The 15675-nt window shown below is 50.5% G+C and overlaps 2 protein-coding genes and 4 non-coding genes across 10 annotated transcripts; all 6 read right to left on the reverse strand.

Annotated features, from left to right (window-relative positions):
• Positions 1-63: 63 nt before the first annotated feature.
• LOC130868981 (Friend virus susceptibility protein 1-like) lies at positions 64-5671 on the reverse strand. Of its 4 annotated transcripts, none has more exons than XM_057761066.1 (6): positions 5531-5614; positions 4972-5150; positions 4116-4156; positions 2586-2622; positions 2066-2095; positions 64-1767 (listed from the first exon to the last, which is right to left on the reverse strand). In XM_057761066.1, exon 6 carries the CDS (start codon positions 1708-1710, stop codon positions 856-858), a length of 855 nt encoding a protein of 284 aa, XP_057617049.1. In that variant the 5' UTR covers positions 1711-1767; positions 2066-2095; positions 2586-2622; positions 4116-4156; positions 4972-5150; positions 5531-5614; the 3' UTR covers positions 64-855. The 4 variants fall into 4 exon arrangements, with proteins under 4 accessions (XP_057617049.1, XP_057617051.1, XP_057617050.1 ...); XM_057761068.1 differs by having other exon boundaries at positions 2586-2625; XM_057761067.1 differs by lacking the exon at positions 4972-5150 and having other exon boundaries at positions 5531-5671.
• LOC130869036 (small nucleolar RNA SNORD88) lies at positions 1840-1932 on the reverse strand. The gene has a single exon (XR_009056606.1). It is a non-coding gene; the product is annotated as a small nucleolar RNA SNORD88 (small nucleolar RNA).
• LOC130869033 (small nucleolar RNA SNORD88) lies at positions 2184-2273 on the reverse strand. Its single transcript, XR_009056604.1, has one exon. It is a non-coding gene; the product is annotated as a small nucleolar RNA SNORD88 (small nucleolar RNA).
• Positions 2698-2787, reverse strand: LOC130869032 (small nucleolar RNA SNORD88). Its single transcript, XR_009056603.1, has one exon. It is a non-coding gene; the product is annotated as a small nucleolar RNA SNORD88 (small nucleolar RNA).
• On the reverse strand, positions 4228-4320 carry LOC130869034 (small nucleolar RNA SNORD88). The gene has a single exon (XR_009056605.1). It is a non-coding gene; the product is annotated as a small nucleolar RNA SNORD88 (small nucleolar RNA).
• Positions 5672-8812: 3141 nt separating the features above from the next.
• Positions 8813-15105, reverse strand: LOC130869009 (uncharacterized). Of its 2 annotated transcripts, XM_057761112.1 has the most exons (5): positions 14348-15105; positions 13728-13996; positions 12066-12212; positions 9157-9288; positions 8813-8880 (listed from the first exon to the last, which is right to left on the reverse strand). In XM_057761112.1, the coding sequence occupies exons 1-5, from the start codon at positions 15046-15048 to the stop codon at positions 8813-8815; spliced, it is 1317 nt and encodes a 438-aa protein (XP_057617095.1). In that variant the 5' UTR covers positions 15049-15105. The 2 variants fall into 2 exon arrangements, with proteins under 2 accessions (XP_057617095.1, XP_057617096.1); XM_057761113.1 differs by lacking the exon at positions 9157-9288.
• Positions 15106-15675: the final 570 nt, after the last annotated feature.

Genomic DNA, 15675 nt, shown 5'->3' on the forward strand with positions numbered 1-15675 from the left:
GGGACCCAGGCCGTCACCCCGATCCTACCTGCGCCGGGACCAAGTCAAACAACACACCCCACAGAGGGCCATGAACCAGCCATTTAATAGGAACTCACGAAGGCAGAAGCTCCAGGGCTGCCTACCTCGCCCCTCCACTAAATCCAGACCTACATTGGCCAGGGGCCATGTGTGCAGCCAGGGACACCAGACCCAGCTGGAAGGTGCTTCAAAAGGGAAAGGCATGGTTAAAAGAAAACGGGGACAGGGTCCCCAAAGCAAAGTCTTTACAAAAGGGGGCTCTCCTCTCCCCAAAGCCAAAGTGTCACATAAGCTCAAAATAAAATATAAAGTAAAAATGCTGCATTAGAAAAGTTTACAATGTTGAGCCTTTAAAACAGGGAGACTGGCCCTAAAGTGTCAAACACCCAGTAAAGTCCATGAAGTGTGGCCTCTACCTAAAATATTATGTAAGTGTTGCATTGAAAAAGTAAAAAATTCAAGATGGCCTGTATGTAGTGCTTTGGGGCTCATGTGGAGGCAGAGGGGTGGGGACCCTGAAGTGGCCATCCACCTCAGCATGACCTTAGGTTCCAACCCAAGGGGTTTGTTTAACTTCAGGGCCATAAGCACCCTAGATTCACAGCAAATGGCCACCTGTGGCTCACTTTCCACATGGACTATGTGGCTGGGGACATGCACACCCCTCTTTGGGGACCACTGAACTTGGCACTAAGTGCTGGAGGGACAGACGTGGGAAAGGTGCGTGCCAAGCTGTTTCTTTCCTAGTGGCCTAGGTTGCAAGCTGCCTCTGTGAAATTAACCTTCCCACCTTCAACCCTAGGGTGCAAGTGTGCTCTCGAAGTCAGTCCAGGTCTAGTCGTGCCTCACAGGTGGCTCTTCCCCACAGGCCTGGTCGGAGTAGGGAGGTGGTGGGGGCTGTTCCTCAGCCAGCCCATAGCTGGGGTGGCCACGACTGCGCTTGGCTTCTTTGATGTACAGTTCCAGGAGTACCTTAGTAGGCTGCCTGTCCACTTGCTCCCGGGGCACGCCGTGGCTGAGCAGCCAGCTTAGGAGGTCCTTTCGAGTTGGGTTGGGCCCCAGCATGAGCTTGGTGCGGCCTGGCTGGCTCTGGCGCCAAAGCAGGCCCACGTCAGCAATGGTCTGGATCTCCATGACAGCCTCTAGTACTGTCATGCCACGAACCAGCAGACTGACCAGCGAGAGCCGCAGCTCAGAGGGTGCTGCTGTGAGCAGGCGCCGCTGCAGGCCCTGAGTGAAGGCCACATCCTCTGGGGCCAGGTCCACAGGCCCTTCCGGGTCAAGGTAGATCCACTCAATCATACCCAGCTCACGCACCAGCTGGATGCCTTCCTCCATGGTGGTCCAAGGCCTAAAGGGCAGTTCAGTGGCCTCAAAATGCAGGGAGGATTCCCAGCGCTGGCGCCAGGCCTGCAGCAGCCAGCTCAGCAGCGTCTGGCAGCCACTCCCTCGCAGGGCCTTGCAGCGGTAGTTAAAGATGGCATCATGTGTGAGGTCACCCAGCAACCCCAGCTCCCCGGAATTCAGGGACAGGGCAGGGCCTCCCTGGTCATACACCCGCAGGATCCAGGTGACCATGAGCTCATTGGGGTTTTGCTTGAAACGCCGTGAGATAGCCAGCAGCTCCGTGTATGTGTAGTAGCGGTCCCCCCGCCCTATCTGGGTGGGTACAAGCACTCTCTCCGCCATGGCCCTACAGCCTCAAGGCTAGGACAGCAAGGGGCTAGAAGCAATGTTGCTGCAGAGCTGCAAAAAAGATACAGGGCATGGTCATGGTGACGAAGGGTCAAGTTCCCACCTAGCATCCCCCTAAAACAGAAACCCCTCAGACCCCAAGATGTCAAAGGTCCCGGAGGCTTGCACCACGTCATCAGGGTGGTCAGAGCCCAGTGCTGTACATCATGGGAGTTTCCAAGAGCAGTATGACAGGATGCCTCATAGCAACCTGGTCAGGTTTCTATACCCATTCCTATTGTCTGAATGGAGCTCATGTGATTAGAATTAAGACCCCTACCCCAATTCCAGACAGCCCTGCTGTTCTTACCTGGGGAAGCAGGCTGTCTGCAGGAACCACCTGTAGGCAGGAAGGAGAGGGGAAGGAAGTTGGTAAGGTGCAGGAAGACCATGATACCGGCCCCCCCATTCACTCCTCCTTGGAGTCAGGACCCCTCAGACCCACAGGTGTCAAAGGTCCTGGGGAGCTCCATGTCCTCAGGGTGATCAGAGCCCAGTGCTGGACATCACAGGGGTTCCTGAGCATAGACACCGACAGCATTTTTTTTTTTTTTTTTTTGGTTTTTCGAGACAGGGTTTCTCTGTAGTTTTGGAGCCTGTCCTGGAACTAGCTCTTGTAGACCAGGCTGGTCTCGAACTCCCAGAGATCCACCTGCCTCTGCCTCCAGAGTGCTGGGATTAAAGGTGTGCGCCACCACCGCCCGGCCCGACAGCATTTCTTACAGCACAATGTCTCCAGCGCTAAGAAAGCACGAGCGGAGTCTGACCTGAGCTGTCGGTACCTGCTGTCATAAGACCTTTACCCTGCCTCAGACAACCCTTCTGCTTACCTGAAGGGAAGCCTGGCTGTCTGGAGGAACTGCCCGTCTGCTGGCAGGAGAGGGGAAAGAGGCAGGTGAGAAGCATGAAAGCACAACTCCCCATCCACTCCCTTTGTAGCCAGGACCCCTCAGACCCCTGGGTGTCAAAGGTCCCTGGGGGCACTATGTCCTCAGGGTGGTCAGAGCCCAGTGCTGGACATCACAGGGGTCCTGGTAATATGCACACTCCCTCTCTGATGTCAAGGAGACAGTGTAGCCTCTACCTCCCAAAGCAGAGGGTTCCAGATACACACTACGATAGTCCATCTTAATTATTTTTGTATGTAACCCAGACTGGATTTGAACTGAGGATCCTCCTGCCCCAGCCACCTGGAACGCTGAGATTATAAGCAGGTGCCATAAGTATCCCTCACTGTCTACCCTGACCCTACTTGGTGCCTTCTAGCTGCTCTGCTGCAAAAAGACTGACACTCTGTCCTTGGGGATGTGGGACAAAGGAGACAGAGGCTGGTCCTGGTCTCATGGCTCAGTTTCAGGCCTGTCTGAATTTCCCAGGATGTGGTGAACGTGTGCCTCAATGGTTCCTGCCTTTCCTGTAGGCCCACTTCCCCCAAACCAACTTTTCAACCTGCCTGATCTTGAGGCCAGCATCACTGTTCCATACTGCAACTTGGGGAAGCAATGACTTTGCTGCCGGAGTATTCTGTGGAGGAGAAATGCCACCTGCGTATTGCTAGGATCCTGGTGGGATTTGGGGAACTCAGTTTCTTCAAATACTGTGGCCTTCTCCTCCACCCAACAGCCCAGGCTGGCTGTGAACTCGTGGTCATCCTGCTCTGCTGGGCCTCAAGTACTCACAGTTTTAGTCTGAGTCTAAATTTTGTGTAGAAATGAGCTGTCCAAAGATGTAGCCACATAATTAAGAATGAAAAATCCAGCCCAGCAACTCCTATTTGAGATGCTTCTAAACCCCATATGGTTGTGGGATGGACAACAGCACATCTGTCTTGCTGGCTCCATTCTGACTTAGTGGAACATGAAACAAGAAATTCTCCTGGAGCTGAGAACTTGTTCTTTTCCAGATTAACACACATTCCTGTCTTCTGATTATTATTTTAATAATGACTCCTATGTAAATTCAAGGTTCTTTTTCTAAAAAGCATAATCCTTTTTTATATACACATGATTTGCTAGGACTTACAGGATGCTTAAAAGTACACTGTATCCAGTCCAAAATCCAGTGGGCAGATGATTATGCTGACAGCCATTTTGCTCCCTCTACCGAGTTTGAAAATTGGGTCCTTTCTGCACCTTACCCAGCCCTTGATGTGTCTGCTCCACCTAAAACACCCAAGTTTATGTGAGATGGCTCACTGACCGGTAGGCCAGTATGGAGTTATGAACTAACTAGCTGACGGATCTCCTGAGAGTTTTAGTATGTTATACCCCCATAATCACTGATCCAAACTATGGAAAGTCACCTAAGAGAAAAGGTATACTCTTTTATGTGTAGACAGACCAAAAAGTGAAGGTTCTCACCACGAGATGATGGTGGATGGTTACTCGGCTTCAAGATACACCTGTAATACAGGAAGGACTTGGTGAGGGTATATGTGTTGGGAAAGGCCATAGGTGCAGAACATCAAAACCAGAGCCCCTCAGACCCTCCAGGTGTCAAAGATCCTGGAGGGGCACTGTGTCCTCAAGGATGATCGGAGCCCAGTGCTAAACATCATGGGAGCCTCAGACCTTCTGTAATGTCAAGGCTACTTGCCTTCAGGGATGGTGGCCAAGCTATAAACATAAAATCCACTAGCTGCTCCAACTTTCCCAGTGACAGAGGGCCATAGATTCCCTATGGACCCACACCATGAAGAGGACTCTGATGCTCCTGTCTTGACTGTAACTGCTAGTAACATTGAAAACCAAAACCTGTAAAGACACAAATCCCTCCAAAGTACCTGGTAGGAGAAATGATTGTTCTGTGGAGGAGAAAACAACAACAACAAAAAACAAAAAAACCCCAACCACACACACACAAAACCAACACAAAACACTTTAAAGATATAAATGATATAAACAAGGACCCTACTCAGCCAGATTTGAACCACCCTAAGAAAGGCACGTGGCAGATGCCGTCGCAATGAACACAAAGAGAACAGCGGGATCCCAGGAGGAAAGAGTCTAATCAAGAGTGATAATGGCACTGACCAGCAGGCAGAAAAAGGCTGTTTGAGAGGTGAACGTGTGGTTAAAATATTTTGGGTGAAATATATAGTTTACTTTCGAAATTCGAGTAGCTGGGATGACATGCTTGCACCATCAGGACCAACATAGTATTAGTATTCTTGCAGGTGAAAAAAGGCCTGACTTCCTTTCTCCTGTCTACTCCTACCTGCTGCTCCGAAGCAATCCAGGCCTCCACGTGCACTCACTTCCGCCTTGGTAACTCCGTATCTTGTATCCGCCCCTACACCCCATCCTCCTCCAGCCCTTACGTGTTCTAGGTTGCACAAAAATGTCAAAATCCCTCACGGGGGAGGGGCAGTGGTAGAGATTTCCCACGGAGAGAACCTGCAGGTAGCACGGGGCTGTCACTGGGAGGAAAATTCTATGTCACACACACCCCCTCCCTGTCACCTAAAACGGGTAAGATGGCGGACAAGACCCGCGACGTGAGCAGCAGAAATGGCGTAGCCCGGCTAAGGCGCAGACAAAGGAAGGCAGCCCCAGCTCCACGCACCTGGCGGAAAGCACCGTCCCCGAAAGTGTCCGCATCCCGACACCCCGGCCCCAACCCGAGCGCCCCCGCGGCCCCAAGCAGCACCCTTGAGCCCGTCCACGCGACAGGCACGCCCACGACCGGGCCACGGAGACCTCAGGCCACGCGCTGGAAGTGTGCAAAGCTGCACCGTAGCCCGCGTGGCGCCGAGGCCAACCTCGGGAAGACTCACCGAGACGGAGGTCACGTCCCACGCGCTCCCTGCAAGCGCGCGCTGGGGCCGCGAGTCCCACTTTATAGCGCGCGCCGCCTGTCAGTCCCGCCCACCGCGCCCGTAAGGCCCCGCCCCTAGCGTCTCAGGCTCTGCCCCGAGGGAGCCTTCAATGGAGTCTTTGCTCGGCTCACGCGTTGCTGGTGGAAGAAAGCTCGCGTGTCCGTGGCCGCTGGAGCATTACTGATTACGACTTAAGATATGTTGGAGGACATATCTGGACAGCTCTTCCGTCACTCTCGACAGGCAGTTCTGAGGCAGCCCCCGAAGAGGGCGGGACGAGAAAGGCCCCCTAGGGGTAGGCGGGGCCAGGCGCGGAAGCCACGGGCTCGCCAGCGCGGCGGAGGGCGGAGGAAAGGGCGGCCCAGTAGTGGTCGCCACCGCAGCGCGGGAGGCGGGACCAGGCACAGACTGACGGATTTGTAGGGAAGCACGGGCGTGGTGCAGTTAGAGGCGTAGGCGGCTGTGTTCTGTGCTGAGTGGGGAACAGGGACGCTAGGACTGAGTGGCGGGCGTTCTCTGTGCCTGAAACAGGGTGGCTGGGACTGGGCTGCTGGGTCTGAGGGAGGAGGGCTGAGTCCTGGGAGGTGCAAAATGTGAGAGAGGTGATGCCAAGTGGCAGGACAGGCCAAGCTTTTATAATTAATAATGTCTCTTTGTCATTATTTGGGAGCTGAATGGCGGGACAGAGAAAGACTCATTACACTCCTTCCCCAATCACCGTTGCTCATCTGTCGTTTTAGCAAAGAACTCTCAAATTGCCTCAACTCCAGATAATCTGCCTGTGTGCGGATTATCTTGGTTAGGTTAATTGATGGGAAGGCCCACCCATAATGGGGGACCATGGGCTGTATAAATGGAGAGAGCTGTGCACAAGTGTTCGCATCCCTCTGCTTCCTGACCAGCTGCCTCCTCAAGCTCCTGCCTGCCTCCTTGGCCCACCCCTACACCATGTGATGGACTGTACCTTAACTGTGAACCCTTCCATTATGTTGCTTTTATCAGGGTGTTTTATTATAACAACAGAAAAATAAGACCTTTCTTTTTCCTCATAGCATGGATCCCCTCTCCTCCCATCTGTTTCCTTGTGGGCACATACTTTGCGTTCCTCTGCACAGGATTGGATTGTGTTTATTTGACCACTTTTGTAGATCTAGTGTAAGGCATGTAGTTGCAGCTCGTCTTTATTTAAAAATGGGCACCTTTGCTGGGGATGTGGCTCAGATGGTAGAGTGCCTGCTCAGCTTTGTAAGAAGTGTTGATTTCTACCCCAGCAGTATGTAAACCAGGCATGATTGTGCCCACCTGTAATGCTATCCTGAGATTCAGAACTTAGGTTCTGAATTCAAACCAGCCTGGAATACATGAGGAAGTGTTTATATTATTTTGAAACTAAAATGTATTTATTTTAGATTTATATGTGTGTCTGTGTACCAGAAGTATGCCTAGTACCCTCAGAGGTCAGAAGAGTCTTGAAACTGGAGTTAAGGGCAGTTGTGAGCTGCTACGTGAGTTTTGGGAATCAAGTCCTGGTCCTCTGCAAAAGCAAGTGCTCTTCACAGCTTAGTCATCTGTCCAGCTCTTTGTGACTTTTTGATAACTCAATTGTGCAGTTCTTTTTTTTTTTTTTTAAATATTTATTTATTTATTTTGTATACAATATTTGTGTGTATGTCTGCAGGTCAGAAGAGGGCACCAGACCTCATTACAGATGGTTGTGAGCCACCATGTGGTTGCCGGGAACTGAACTCAGGACCTTTGGAAGAGCAGGCAATGCTCTTAACCACTGAGCCATTCTCTCCAGCCCTCTTTTTTAAAATATATTTTTATTTGTGTGTGTGTGTCCGTCCATATGTTGGGGGGAGGTATATGTGTATATGTGGGCTCAGTACCTGCAGAGGCCAAAAGAGGCAACAGATTCCCCTAGAACTGGAGTTACAGGCTGTTGTGAGCCACCCTACATGGATGCTGGTAACTGAACTTCTGGGAAAGCAAGCAAACACTTAACTACTAAGCCATCTCTCCAACCCTTTGCTTGTGCAGTTCTTGGATGTGAACTTTGTAGATAATGTCCTGTGCTGATGTCCGAAGGTTGGACCTGTGTGGTAGATCGTTGCCTCTACTCTACATACAAGGAAATTGAGTTCCAAGTCAGCCTTGCTGTGAGTCAGAGCTAGTAAGTGACGGTGTCTAGGCCTATGAGAATAAGAAAAGGGGGCCTCATTCTCTACAGAGGGCAGGTGGTGGGTTTTTTACTCGATGTCAACCCTTCCTTGTTCTGCAGATGACTGTTGGCTCCACAACTCCCTCCCAAAACCCTCCCCTGAGCAGCTTGTATTGAGGGCATTGGGAAGAAGAGTAGGGTAGGGGAGAAACTTCAGGAAGGGATGGGATGTGACCTGAGGACTTGAATAGGGTTTTCTCGGAAAAGGTGAGCTATTAATTATAAAACTACAAGTTGGAGCTATGCAACAGTGAGACACGCCTTTAATCCTAGCATTCAAGTGGCAGAGGCAGGCCCATCTCTATGAGTTCCAGGCCAGCCTGGTCAACATAGTAAGATCCTGTCTCAAAAACAAAACCACAACAGAAATCAAAAGAACTAAAGGTTGAAGTTAAGACGTGGGGTAAGCAAATAAACATTAAGCACCATGTGGTGGCGCACACCTCCCCCTACCACACACACACCAGACAGGGTTGCTCTGTAGCTTTGGAGCCTGCCCTGGAACTTGCTCTGTAGACCAGGCTGGCCTGGAACTCACAGAGATCTGGCGGTGGTGCATACCCTTAATCCCAGCACTCGGGAGGAAGAGCCAGGCAGATCTCTGCGAGTTCTAGGCCAGACTGGTCTATAGAGTGAGTTCCAGGACAACCAGCGATACACAGAGAAACCCTGTCTTGAAAAAAACAAACAAAAAAGCAGCGTGTGTATGCCCAGGACCCTCACCCCAGTCTTTTTGCTGGCCTTTGATAGTTTACCCGAGTCCCTTTTCTGTCCCCCTCCTTAAGAGTAGCCCACAGTGGATGAGGTAGGGCGGAGAAATATGACAGTTGTACTTCAGCACACACAGTCAAGTAATGAAATATTCTGGGCAGAAAATATTTTTCTTTAAAATATAAGTTATTACTCTGGGTTGAGGGGAGCGAGAAGTTACATAACTCATGAGTTTAGGGATGGAGGCAGCTTGTCAGCTGGCTGGCAGCCATGAGAGTACATCATTGATATCCTTTCAGTGTCCTGTCCTAAGACCATATGGCCTGGACTGCCAGGATGGACCAGAAGTTCATGTAGTTCAGATAGGAGAAGAGACCTGAGAAAGAGCAGAGAAGACCCAGAGGTCAGTAGGCTAGCCCTCACTGTACCCCACACAATCCTACCTCAGCCCCTGCCCCATCCCTAATCCCACCGTCAACTCCACCCTCATGTTGTCTCCACCCCACCCCAAGCCTACAGGAATGCCCAGCCCTGGCTCCAAGTCAAGTCCCACCCTTCCTGGCCCAGTGTGCAACCTGAGCCACTCCTAACCATGCCCATCATCTGCACCACTGAGGCCACCCCCCCCCCCCGCCCCCCGCGCCAGTCAGACCAATCATGAAGAAGAAGAAGACGTTGATCCAGGCCAGGTAGAAGCTTCTCCCCAGCATGTAGGTCATGCCTTCCTGTAAGAACTTTCGGGCTTGCATCAGGTAGAAGAGGACCCCCAGAATGATGCTGACCCCTGTGTGGCATAGACAGGACCACATGTGAGCCCCCCATGGGCTCAGTCACATGGCTGAGCCAGGACCACGTGTGAACCCCCGTGGGCTCAGTCACATGGCTGTGGCTCTCTCACTATGGTGCTGGTTTCTTTTTTTTTTAATATTTATTATTTTTAATATGTATACAATATTCTGTTTGTGTGTATGCCTGCAGGCCAGAAGAGGGCACCAGACCCCATTACAGATGGTTGTGAGCCACCATGTGGTTACTGGGAATTGAACTCAGAACCTTTGGAAGAGCAGGCAATGCTCTTAACCTCTGAGCCATCTCTCCAGCCCTGGTGCTGGTTTCTTTAAACTCCCTGTGCAGCTGAAGGTGACCTGGACCTCTTCCTGTCTCAGATGTGTGTCGGCACACTCGGTGTGTGCAGTTCAGGATGAACTTCGTGCACTCTAGGCAAGTGCTCTACCAGCTGAGCTACACCTCCAGCCCTCCGTTTGCCTCTGTCTCTGCTCCTTCCCTTAGAGCAGCCTCTAATGGACCTGAGCCTCAGTATTCTCATCTGTGCAGTGGGCATAACCACCGACCCATCTGTGAGGGCCATCGTGAAGGTGTGTGGTTATCGGTTATATCCTGACCCATGAAAAACCTCGAGGACTGGGATGATTCTCATGACTACTGGCTCTTTAGTGTTGGGATTCTGGGGCCACAGAGAGAAAATTCGATCATTTTGGGTAATTTGAATTGACAGGAAATGAAGATACTTTGTGAAAAGGGAAAAAAAACACTTTTTCAGATTTAACAGAACCGGGGCATTTGTGTGTGTGTGTTATTGAAAATAATGTAAGAAGTGCCCTATATTTAGTTAAAGGACGGGAAAGAATTATCTGACTGAAATGCCTTGTTTTAAACTGAGGTTTCTCTACCTACTGTGGCTTATATTGAAACAATTATATTTAAGATTTATTTTCTTTTTTAATTATAGGTATGTTTGTAGGGAGGGGGTTGTTCACAGCTGGATGCAGTGCCCTCAGGGACCAGAAGAGGACATCAGCTCCTCCTAGAGGGGGCATTACAGGTGGTTGTGATCTGCCGTGTGGCTTCTGGGAACAGCACTCTGGTCTTCTGCAAGAACACTGGGTGCTCTTAACCAGCTATATTTCCAGTCTCAACAGTTACATTTAGACCATTGGAGGTGTGATGCCTTCATCCCAGCAAGGGAGAGACTGAAGCAGGTAGGTGGCTGGGATTCCTGGGCAGCCCAGCTAGAAACAGACACATTGATGATTTAGCACATGCTACCCCACAAAGCAGACACCTGCTAGCGACCAGCAGACAGGAGTTGCATGTTCTCTGTTCTCAGCAGTGCTGTTCCTCTCCACAAATGTTTTGTGACATGACTGGAAGTTGTGGACAGCATCAGTTGTCGCCAAATTGAAATACCCTCAACCTTTCACAGTCTGGGCACATGTGTGGAAACAGATGTTCCAACCAACATGTCAGTTTTGAAGTGTTTGGGAAGGGTGAATAAGCTAGCTTCCAGTGCTGACCCTCCATCTCTCTCACCATCCTCACATCTCGGGCTCCTGCATGCCGGCATGTCAGACCTGGAAAGGAAACCACGGAGAGCACCCCATTTGCATGTGTCTGGAGACTTAGATGTGTCACTAACCCGTGTGCCTCAGATGGGTCCTAGAAACTTGTCTGGAGTTTTACCAGGGGATTTTCAGTTATTTATATGACCTTGACCAGGGGCAATGAGGGGTGAGGGAGGAAAGGGACACTTGCCCAGCTCGTAAGATCAGACACACCAACCTTGGGACTCAGTGCGGTGACAAAGATAATGGAGTTAATGTTTTCTAATTGAATACTCACTACGTCATCACATGACAGAAAATTTTATCCTCAGTGGGCTGAGACGTGTCTCAGCTGGTAGAGTGCTCACCTAGCATGCACAAAGCTCCGGGTTCCATCTCCAGAGCCACATAAACTTAGTGTGCCAGCACACACCTGTTATCCCAGTGCCGGGGAGGTAGGAACAGGAGGAGTTCATGGACATACCGGACATACTTGACTGCGCATGTATGCGCATGTATGTCGATCAAGGTCAGCCTCAGCTACTTGAGACCCAGTTTAAAAAAAGAAAAAGAAAAATGTATCCCCACTCAAGATATGAGAGAAGTATGACCGGGAGAGATGAAGTAGTTTGAAGGAAATGCTGTTGGGAAGGCGGGCGGAACCACACACGGAGCTGCGTGTAGAGGTGGAGTCCAGGCTGTGCTAGATGAGACCCGGTGGGCCATGTCCTTGGGTGGGGTAGAAGAAGGTGATGGAGCTGGGAGTTGTCTGGTAGGTTAGAGTGCGGACTGAGAAGGAGGGAGGTGAGGCTAGAGAGGGGGTGAGACTCAAAGGTGAGGTCGAACTTACTAAATGGACGTGGCTGGGCTGACCTTGAGACAGTCATGGAGGGTAATAAGGCTTGCGGCCAAGTTGGGTGTTGAGATTTGTGAAGAGGCTGAGGATAGTAAGGAGTGTGGTTTGGGAAAAGATGAATTCAGGATGAGGTGGAGATGGAACTGGTGTCGGGGAGGAGGTCTGGGCATTTATATTTGCTGGCCTTGAGATGGGAGTTAGAGATGAGGCTGGTTTCAGGCCTGGACGCAACATGGTGACTGGGAATTTGTAAGGCGGTAGGGCTAGGCCTGAGGGTGGAGATGAGGATAGGGTGGGCTGAGTACAGAGTAATGTGGCTGTCCTTCATGGTGGGCACTCGTGGGAAGCCTCGTAGTGACATGCCTGTCATGAGGCTGCAGATGAAGAGCGAGAAGTCCATCAAGGGCATGTTGGTGCTGGGGAAGAATATGGTGCTGATGAGACCCATGCAGACACAGAAGCTCATGATACCGGAGATGAGAAGGCAGGCCCAGGCCAGGTCCAGCAGGTCTGGGAAAAGAGAATCAAGAACACCAAGCCTGTGCTGAGGAGATGACTTAGCAGTTAAGTGTGCTCACTGCTCTTCTGGAGAACCCGAGTTCACGCTAGGTGGCTTACAACCACCTGTAACTTTAGTTTCAGGGAATATGATGACATCTTCTGGCTTCTATGAGCACCCGCACTAATGTACACATGCCCACACACAGACACATAAATAAAGATTTAAAATAGGTGGTCATGGTGGGGCATGCCTCTAATCCCAGCTCTTGGGAAGCAGAAGAAGACAGATCTCTGTGAATTTGAGGCTAGCCTGGTTTACACAGTGAGAACCTGTCTCCAGTAAATAAATCTTAAAAAAAAAAAATTAAGGTGCAAAGTGATTGAGGAAGTGCCTGACATTAACCTCTGGCCTCCACATGTGTGTGCACATGCATACATGCACACAAAGACTCTCATACACACATTGACACATGCAGACACAGATGACCAACCAGCAGACAGAAAGACAGACACATACACACACACACACACACACACACACACACATTCTCTCTCTCTCTCTCTCTCTCTCTCTCTCTCTCTCTCTCTCTCTCTCTCTCTCTCTCTCTCTCTCTCCTTGAGGCTGGAGGAGAGCATTAGATCACCTGGAACTGGAGTTACCCAGGATTGAATTAAGGATCATGAAAACTGATGCTTTGCTTTGTTGTAACCAATGCTGCTTCAGTGAAGGTGAAATAAACTCTTCCAAGTTGCTTTTTGCCATAAGCAAAGACCTGTATTTTGAGATCTATATTTTGCTTACAGCCATCTTAAGTTCACAAGTAAGATATTCACCTTTGCAGGCAAGTTCTGGACCGGACCTAGGACATTAGCCTAGTGAGACCGGCAGTCACCAGACTTTTAGAAAACATTTCAGTCAACAATCACAAATGCTCACTATTTACTTACCAGCTGGGGACGTCTCCAGGCCTGAACTCCAACAACCTGACACATCTCCCCTCCCGCTTGCCCATTTGCTATATAACAGCTTCCGAGGATACAATAAACGGCAGTTTGATCAGAAATACTGTCTTGCCGTCATTTCTCGCATCTCTTGTACCCTCCATTCCTATCCCCTCTCTCCCCTAGGTTTATCAGGGACCACGGTTCGCATCCCGCAGGTCGGGATGGCTTTTGGTCATAGTGTTTTATCACAGTAATTGAGACCCTACTAAGATGGTTCCTGAGAAAAGACACCTGGAAGTCGTCTTCTGGCCTTCACACACACGCTCACAGGCACACTTGCACCTGCACGCTTACACATGTACACACAAACCAACACTGAACTCTAAAAAGTGGGGATTGGATGCATCCGGTCTGGCATGTAGGATCTACTTCTTAGTCAATGACATCAGGTTCTTGGGCATGAAGAAGTTGTATGGGCATCAGCAAGTACCTAAGGAGGGGAGAAATTGTTCCTTGAAGTTCTCTGGGACAAAGAGGAGACCTGAATCTCGGGAGGGGTGAGGACAGGGCCAACCTTACAAGCATTCTTGTCATATTCATTCATGCAGGAGATGTCAGGGCAGCGCATGAAGAAGATGGTGTCGATGGGGATGCTCTTGGAACTATTGGTGCTCCCTGTGGGCGACAGAGGCACTTGGAAGTGGATCCAGGGCTGCCACAAGGCGATGAGGTTGAGCATCAGCATACCGGCCACAGTCAGGACCAGGCTAAGGTACCGGGTGATCTTCTTGGCTTCGAGCAACAGTTTCCAGCTGATGGGCACCAGTGACCAGCGTTTGCTCTGCTTTCTGTGACAAATCATGTGACCAGCATCAGCAGGAAAGTCCATCCACACTGCCCAACCACCCCACAATCATTCTTCAGATCCCATCTGAGAAGCCAGGTATGGTGGCACATGCCGTTATTCTCAGCACAGAGGACAGAGACAAGAGGATCTGAGTTCAAGGTCAGCTTGGTCTACTAGAGACCCTATTCCAACAAAACAAAACACCATATCTCATCTGCCTTGTATCTGTTCAAATCCCTTATGTTTCACTGAGGTACCCCTCTAACACCTGCTACACCTCCAGTTTCAAATGCAGTTATACAAGTCCAGACTTGAATGTGGCCCCCTCTGTACCCCTCCTCTGCTCACTCACCTGCTGGAGCCCAGTGCAGTAGAATTGCTTGACAATTTGAAGGAACTGCCAAGAGTACTCTGACTGGACAGAGAGTAGTGTGGCAATCCTCCCGAATCGTCCTTGGAGTCCCAGACGAAGGACTCAAAGCTCCTGATGCTGGCCTCTGGACTGTGTGTTATAGATGGGGGGATGTCCACACTGGCCCTGGTTTCTCTTTTGAGGTTGTGTGACAGGGTCAAGGAGAGGTGGCTGTCAGTTTGTAAGTTGTGGGTTTCTGGCTGGACACTGCACAGAGTATGCGAGTTTAGGATGTCAAGTAGGCGATTATGGTAAAGGGCAGAGCCCTCTCTGGAACTAAGCCAGCGATTGTAGGCAACAGATTGTATGTCTTGTGTATTGGACTGAAAACCCTGAGAACGGGTCTCTTGAGTGCTGAGCCTTCGAGGGGAAGACTGGACACTGAGCTTCCGAGGAAGAAAGACGGATGCTGGCGGTTCCTGGATGCTCACCCTTCGGGTCATAGGTGTGGATGTTGATGGTTCCTGGATGTTGGGTCCTCGAGTGTGGATGATGGGCACAGGTGCTTGTATGTTGACCTGTTGACCTTGGGTGGCATCTGGGAGGCTGGAGGTCACTTTCAGAGAGTCTTGGGTTTCATTTTGTGTGCTGTCGGGAGCTACTGTCCCCTTGCTCTGGAGGCCAGAGGAGTTCTGGTCCATGTGGGAAAGCAGTATGGGGTCAGTCCCCGAATGTACTCAATTTGCACCAGCCTCTGCTTCCAGGCACTCCCATGGCATCCTGGATACTTGTAGGTCTGACTCTAAAGTTACCTGCCCCTTTATCTGTGGTTCCTGCTATCTGTCTCTTTGTTCCCAGACAGCATTCAGGGATTTGGGCTAGGCAGCAGCTGGGGGCGGGGTGAGTTCTGTGACAGTTGGAGGGGTTCCAAGAGGCTGCGGTTGGCCATGGCCTCAGACTCCACCGTAGACCTTCGTAAGTGACCTGGGTGTTAGGGCTGGGTCAGTGGGACTGGATGGAGTCTGGATTGGGTAGGACAGGGTGATGCTGGTGGGTTAGTGAAGGTCTGGGCTAGGTCTGGCTAGGATCAGGGCTAGGCAGGACTGAGAGTCAGGGCTGGGTCAGCAGCATGTTTGAGATGAGTTCTAGTTTCTAGAAGATCTGAACTTATAATTCCTTCCACCTACTTGCGTCTTTCCCTCAATTCCCGAGCTTGCTCTGAACCAGTTCCTCTTTTCTTCCCTTCTTTGCCTTTGTGTTTCACTTGTTCCCTTTTCTTTCCTATCTGTCTCTCTTGCTCTTTATCCTCCTCTGAAACCTCACAAAAA

The sequence above is a fragment of the Chionomys nivalis genome (genome assembly GCF_950005125.1).
Source record: "Chionomys nivalis chromosome 23 unlocalized genomic scaffold, mChiNiv1.1 SUPER_23_unloc_1, whole genome shotgun sequence".
Classification (NCBI taxonomy): domain Eukaryota; kingdom Metazoa; phylum Chordata; class Mammalia; order Rodentia; family Cricetidae; genus Chionomys; species Chionomys nivalis.

What these genes read in the sequence shown, in the direction of transcription:
- LOC130868981 (XM_057761067.1), bottom strand. Translation starts at nt 1,710, where the DNA reads ATGGCGGAGAGAGTGCTTGTACCCACCCAGATAGGGCGGGGGGACCGC.
- LOC130869009 (XM_057761112.1), bottom strand. Translation starts at nt 15,048, where the DNA reads ATGGACCAGAACTCCTCTGGCCTCCAGAGCAAGGGGACAGTAGCTCCC. An exon ending in TGAATATGACAAGAATGCTT is followed by an intron (nt 12,213 to 13,727) that starts GTAAGGTTGGCC and finishes CTCTTTTCCCAG; the next exon opens with ACCTGCTGGACCTGGCCTGG. An exon ending in CATCTGCAGCCTCATGACAG is followed by an intron (nt 9,289 to 12,065) that starts GCATGTCACTAC and finishes TATGCCACACAG; the next exon opens with GGGTCAGCATCATTCTGGGG.